This window comes from Ochlerotatus camptorhynchus, unplaced genomic scaffold (assembly GCF_037179485.1).
Source record: "Ochlerotatus camptorhynchus isolate MF236.1 unplaced genomic scaffold, CSIRO-AGI_Acam_v1.1 ptg000434l, whole genome shotgun sequence".
Taxonomy (NCBI): Eukaryota; Metazoa; Arthropoda; class Insecta; order Diptera; family Culicidae; genus Ochlerotatus; species Ochlerotatus camptorhynchus.
This window is the reverse complement of record NW_027040920.1, coordinates 5,329,095-5,335,960: the sequence shown is the minus strand read 5'-3', so window position 1 is coordinate 5,335,960 and position 6,866 is coordinate 5,329,095. Positions and strand designations below refer to the sequence as shown.

The window sequence follows — 6,866 nt, the reverse complement described above, 5'->3', positions numbered from 1 at the left end:
GTGTGTGCATGTAGTTATGCCATGAGTGAGTGTGAGCGCGCCATATACGGATACCGGGTTGGCACCGAACAGTCGGTGTTATTTTATTGGCGAAGCGGGAAATTGCAGACCTTGCTTGGTTTTCACACCTCTTGTCGAGCAGCGGCAAACAGGCACAAACAGCAAGGACGCAAGGACAAACGTTAAGCTCCAAAAACGAAAAACAAGGGTTTTGCATAAACATAATGAATGTTTCACTCAATTTATGCCGTGTTGTAGGGCGCTTATTTGCGACGTTGGTTTTCGTTAGTGATTTCTGGGTACGCTTTTCTTTTTCGTTTGCTTTGGATTTTGTTGGTACATGGTAATTGTTTGCTTGACGATTCATTCCTGAACAATCTCCAACAGCCGATTACAGAATTTACTTTTGCTGCTATACATATGTCTGTTATAATCGTGGCAAAAACTTTTAAGAGTGTATTGCCTTGGTTTAGTAACCCATAGATTTAAGCTTCATGTATTTCTGACCTATTTTACAAATAGTATCATTTGCTTCCAGCAGTGACTTTTTCAATTCAATGTTTTGATTTGAGATTTTATCCTGTGAATCAAAAGGAATAGCTAATTTTCCTAGTAAACTTATTTATAAGAAACCACAAACCACCAGAAAGGACAATTCGTTGATTTTCGCTCGATAGGATGCAATTTCCTGGAGAAATGTATCTTTTTCCTGGCAGTACAAATTACGTTCCTTCTGGCGGTCAGATTCCAGCGCAGCAATATCATTCTTTGCTCGTTGTAACTCATTCAGTAGCTCGTATTTTTCCGCTACCGCTTGGGTGATGGCATCCTGACAAATGAATGGGAAATTGCAGTGATTCGTTCAACAAAGTGCCTTTTTTGTATTTTATGTAATCCAAACCTGCATATTGCTGTTCACCGCAGTGGCATCCGAGAGGGCATTTCTGAGTGACCATACTTCCGCTTTCAGCTGGACGAGCTCCGAAGCCGATACGTTACCCTCGCGAATGGTTTCGGTTTGATGGGAGCTGGATCCTGCACTCTTTTCGATGGGTCGGTATTGCTTGGTTTTGTTGAAAAACTGGCAGAAGCATGGCATTTTTTTGTTTGTTTTACAGACTGAAGTATAATGATATAGATGAGTTTAAAATCAAGGCATGCTTGGGGTGACCATGCGTAATTACACTAGTTTACAAAACAACATAAAAAGTGTGAACTTTAGTGGTTGACCAACGTTTCTAATGCAAAATCCTACGCTGAATTCAATGCCGCAACGGCGCCGGTGGTGTAGTGGTAAGCGTGATTACCTCTCACCCCAGCAGACCTGGGTTCAATCCCAGTCGGCGCCGCCGGGATGTTCTGAGGCATAACATCTCTGATCACGCCTTCCTTCGGATGGGAAGTAAAGCCGTTGGTCCCCGGTTCATGAGTTGATGGGTCGATAGGTAGGGCCCAGGTGTTGGAGCTGCCTTCCTGGCACGTCGGTAGCATTGGTGCTCAGCACGGAAAACAAGATCGACGGAAAAAACAAACCAAAGGAAAAAAAAAAATTCAATGCCGTGGTCAGAAGAAATTAAAGTAGAGCCATTTTTGAGATATACAAAAATTTTGATTTTTTGAATTTTGGACAAAAGTACGATTACTAAAATGTCAATATCTTTGGAACTAGTGCACCAATTTTAAATCTTTTTTTATGAAAATGAAGCTAAATAAATTTGCGTTCACTAGAATATTATGTCTTAATTAAAAATTTAATTTTGAAGTCATTTTAAAATTGACAGCATTTTTTTTTTATTTTTCCTGCGAATTTTCCATAAAAATCTTGTTTTAATCAACATTTTAATGGGATAAAAAATTCAAAAAATCATTCCATAATTTATTATTAAAGTCCATTAAAAACTGGAGAAAATGAGCCTTTAATGGAGTTATGAAATTTTTTGTAAAATCATGGAAATTGAATATTCCAAGATTGGCCGTTGTCCCGCTCCTAGGTTCATGCACCACTTCCACTAAGCCTTTCTGTGGACGTGTACGCATACGGTGCATTTCACTAACACTACCAGCTGTCACGCAAAATTAAATGGGATATTTTCAACAATATAATTTACGCTAGTGTTTGTGAGACCGCTCGGCGAGAACCTAACGCAACCAACTCAATTTGACAGCTTTCTTTCTTTAACATTGCTTAACGATGCATACGACAAAACGTGAATTCAAGTGTAAAAATGATCCTCAAAAGTTTTGTTACGCGTGTGGCAACTATATATTTACAAAATCGGTCAATTTCACTGCTTCGTTGCAAACTGCATACAGGCTTTATTTTAAAATTGATCCTGGAGACTTTGACGAACCGTGGATTCCAAAAGTATTATGTAGTTCGTGCAAAACGTGCTTGGCTAGGTGGATGTCAGGCGCAAGGTTAATTGATTTTTTGAATAACTTTCATATAAACAATTTATGTACAGCTTGGTAGTGCTTTGTTCTTTCCTGATCGACATTATCTTACTTCATCTATTTTTGATAAGTGTTAATGTCTTACTTACTAACTCACTTATTTGTTATCTGTCAGTCGCTATTTGTCCTTTGACATGCCCACCATATGGCGTCGACCGTTTTGTCATGCAACGGATTGTTATTTCTGCTTGACAAAAGTTAAGCAACAAGGACGTCACAAGACAGTTGAGTATCCACAAGTGGCTTCTATGACAAAACCTGTTCCAGTTTCAAGTTCGGTCCCGTATCCTGTTTATCCAAAGCGGAAACGAGCGCCCTCTGTTGAATCGACCGTTACAAAAAGTGAGGAGGAATTCAAGGAGGAATGCGAGGAAGACTTCGAGGTGGAATTGGAAAAAACCCAAAACTGTTTATACAATCCGAATTTAATGATTTGGTGCGAGATCTCGACTTATCGAAGGAGAAATCCGAATTGCTGGCATCACGCTTGAAAGAACACAACATGCTGAGCAAGGAGGTCAAAATTTCTTGTCACAGGAATCGTCACAAGAAATTTGACAAATATTATTCTACAAAGGACAAGGCATGTTTTTGCCATGACGTAAACGGCTTGTTTGAAGAGTTTGGTGAGCCATATGATCCAGCTGAATGGCGTTTATTCATCGATAGCAGCAAGTTGAGCTTGAAAGCCGTTTTACTGCATCAAGGGAATGAGAAACCTTCTATTCCATTAGCTCATGCCGTTAATATGAAGGAAACGTATGAATCAATGGCTCTATTGCTCAATTTGATAAATTACAATCAACACAATTGGAAAATTTGTTCCGATCTTAAAGTGGTTGCCATGTTGACTGGATTGCAACAGAGATACACAAAATATATGTGTTTTTTTTGTGTAAATGGGACAGTCGAGCTCGTAAGGAACACTACGTCCGAAAAGATTGGCCAAAACGGGATAATTTCACAATTGGTAAAGACAACGTTAAAAATGATCCTCTTGTGGTAAAAGAACGCATAATACTTCCACCACTACATATAAAACTTGGGCTATTCAAAAATTTCGTCAAAGCGTTGCAAAAAGAAGGGCCGGCATTCCAGTACTTGAAATCAGTATTTCCAAATTTATCTGACGCAAAGATAAAGGAAGGTGTATTTGTTGGCCCACAGATTAAAAAAAATTGCTCAATGATTCCGCATTCAATACAGTTTTGACACCAGATGAGGAAGAAGCGTGGAAATCGTTCCAGCGTGTTGTCGCAACCTTTTTAGGAAATTTCAGAAGTCCAGATTATGAGGAAGCCGTCGATGAATAGCTCAAAAATTATGAGAAAATAGGTATAAATCAAAAATATTGTGTTTGTTACATATAATTAATTTCAAATCCTTTTATTTCACTGAACACAGGTGTGAATATGTCTTTGAAGATACATTTCCTACATTCTCACATGGATTTTTTCCCGGAAAATCTTGTTGACGAGAGTGATGAGCACGGCGAACATTTTCACCAACAAATGAAGATGATAGAACGTCGTTACCAAGGGTTTTGGGATGAAGCAATGATGGGTGACTATTGTTGGTTTCTGATTCGAGAAACAAGTTCAAAACATTGAAGACAAAGTCATTCGATTCTCAATCATTTTTAATAAAACCTAAATAAATTTCTTTTGTATCAACTCGGTTTTAAATCCTGATATGCCTTAATCAAATTGATATGTAGAGAAAAGAATCTCCCATGAAAACTTTACATGCGATTTGGATGCTTACAACGACACCTAGAAAAGGAACACTAAAGCTGTTGTATTTCAGCAACATTTTTAAGTGTTTTACAAAAATGCTCATAACTTCGACAATTTCCAACCGATTTCATCCATTAAAGGCTCATTTTCTCCGGTTTTGAGTGGACTTTAAGAATAAATTATGGAATGATTTTTTGAATCTTTTTATCCCATTAAAAATGTTGATTAAAACAAGATTTTTATGGAAAATTCGCAGGAAAAATTAAAAAAAATGCTGTAAATTTTTAAATGACTTCAAAATTAAATTTTTAATTAAGACATAATATTCTAATGAACGATAGCAAATTTATTTAGCTTCATTATCACAAAAAAAAATTAAAATTGGTGCACTAGTTCCAAAGATATTGACATTTTAGTAATCGTACTTTTGTCCAAAATTCAAAAAATCAAAATTTTTGTATATCTCAAAAATGGCTCTACTTTAATTTTTTCTGACCATGGCATTGAATTCAGCGTAGGATTTTGCATTGGAAATGATCATCCCCTTACCGATTTCAAAAATGCTGTAAACTATTGTTATTAAAGGGTCTAGTATAAAGCTTAGCATACAGTTCAAAGCGAAGTGAAATTTAAAGCAAGTGAAAAATCTTAAAATTTCACTTGCGAGAAAGGTTGTGAAACATGGTTGTGGAACATTTTCCAATTTATAATGAGAGAGAGAGAAGGATTAGTTATTTCCATTTAATTCCACTACCTTATTTGCTTATCCTTGACAGATACGCGTATTTCGTCTACAATGTGCAGACTTCTTCAGTGTCTTATACTAATACTCGAGTATTAGTACAAGACATTGAAGAAGTCTGCACATTGTAGACGAAATACGCGTATCTGTCAAGGATAAGCAAATAAGGTAGTGGAATTAAATGGAAATTACTAATCCTTCTCTCTCTCATCATACAGGTATTCCACTAAGACCCCCACATTCATCAGGGTTTTCCAATTTCCTCATTTCGCAGTTCACAGTTCACGTGAAACAAAATCGATCAGTGTACACCTCCGGTGAAGTAAAAATCTTACGGATACGCTTTATCTCGAAACGTCAACTTTTCGCTTAGCTGCTTGCTGTTTTTTACGAGCAGCTGCATGCGTGAAAAAAGTAAACGTAAGCCAATGGGATGTGATCAAGGGGTAAGTCACTCAGCACATTATGCCGAAATTAGATTCGGCACTGCTTGGGCACATCCATCGGCACAATCTCGTAGGTATTTGATTGTTGCAAATAAAATGGGAGCACTGCTGGAAAACCGTCATTGAAGTTGTTCACAACGTTACGTGCTGTTTGACTTTATATTCAGGAACATCCTTTTACCAATTCAATCAATTTACCAAAGGAACTCAGACCAAGGCGCCTATTCTACCTTTTCTCAGTTATCCAATAATCACTACACAGCTTTCTATTGAAGGTGGGTTAAATGTTGTTTACGCTTTTTTTTTCATGGAGGAATTTATAGAGTTTATTTTACTGTGCATCAAATTAAACGAAATAAGCTACAAGCACATCATCACCACCCTGCACCGGAAATTGGATTCGAAGTCAAGAAGACCGCATTATGAAACCTTGACACTACCAACTGTGCTATGCCAACACTTTGAAGTGATGCAAAAAAAAATCAATAAGCCTTCCTACAAATAACTCGCTGAGTAGAGGCTTAATAATAGTGCACATGAATCACTTTCCTCGACTAGTTACTTCAGCTAGAAATGCTTCCAAAGTAGCGCTCACACAGTTTATTTGCTGAGTACTGGTTGTATAGTTGTTGAAACAACACTTTTGATGTATATTTTATTCAGCAGGAGTGGTTGGTTGTGTAGAAGCCATCAAATAACCCAACAAACATTGGAAGCGGAATAAGAGCAAAAATATGCTTCTTCAGCTAAAAAATAGCTTATTCAGCTCTTAATCAGCACAAATTGTTTGTTGGGAAGTAACATATTTACTTTATCAGCTTTGTTTTACAGCTACAAGTTGAAAGTTGATTAGCATGTGTATAAAAGTGACATTACCGTTTATTGGCTGCTGTTATTGAGTGCGACTGACAAATTGAATAATGGTTGTGAAAAAGTTGAGTAAACGCTCTCCAAAACTAATTTACCAGCTTCTGCTTGTAGCTGCATCTGCAGCTCATTTCGGCTACTTTACAGCGCAATGCTGGAAAAGTTCCCAACATACAATTTAAACTGATTAAAAACTGAATAAGCTAAAAAATGCTGAAGAAGCTAAATTTTGCATGAACAAGCTCTTATTCAGCTTTCAATGTTTGTTGGGTTGGCTTATAAAGCTGAAAATGTTAGTTGGGTAGAGTCGTTGGTCCTGGCCCATGTGTGGAAGCTGCCTTCCTGCACATTCGATTACCGTCAATGGATGGCAATCGATGCCCGTCGGTGATTGGCACTAGATTGCGGAACAGAGATCGACGTTAAATAAAGGAATGAAGAAGAAGAAGAATCAACTCCTCACTTAGATCTTCTCTAGTTCATACTAAAGAAGGCCTTGAGTAATGCTTTTGTCGTGGATACACTTGTATGATAAACTAAGAGTGGTGGGGGGAGGGGAGTCCTTGCGAAGTTGGTTTCTTTGTAAACTGTATAATTTAGGTGGTGCTCCACTCCTCCATC

The 6,866-nt window shown here is 37.6% G+C and overlaps 1 protein-coding gene across 1 annotated transcript; it reads right to left on the bottom strand.

The window, feature by feature from the left end:
• Positions 1-469: 469 nt before the first annotated feature.
• Positions 470-1,099, bottom strand: LOC135711566 (uncharacterized). Its single transcript, XM_065234438.1, has 3 exons — positions 902-1,099; positions 641-829; positions 470-580 (listed from the first exon to the last, which is right to left on the bottom strand). Exons 1-3 carry the CDS (start codon positions 1,097-1,099, stop codon positions 470-472), a joined length of 498 nt encoding a protein of 165 aa, XP_065090510.1.
• Between the last annotated feature and the right edge of the window lie 5,767 nt (positions 1,100-6,866).

Coding starts and splice junctions, on each gene's coding strand:
- LOC135711566 (XM_065234438.1), bottom strand. CDS start 1,099: ATGCCATGCTTCTGCCAGTTTTTCAACAAAACCAAGCAATACCGACCC. Junction 830..901: donor CGGTGAACAGCAATATGCAG/GTTTGGATTACA, acceptor TTCATTTGTCAG/GATGCCATCACCCAAGCGGT. Junction 581..640: donor ACGAATTGTCCTTTCTGGTG/GTTTGTGGTTTC, acceptor TTTGATTCACAG/GATAAAATCTCAAATCAAAA.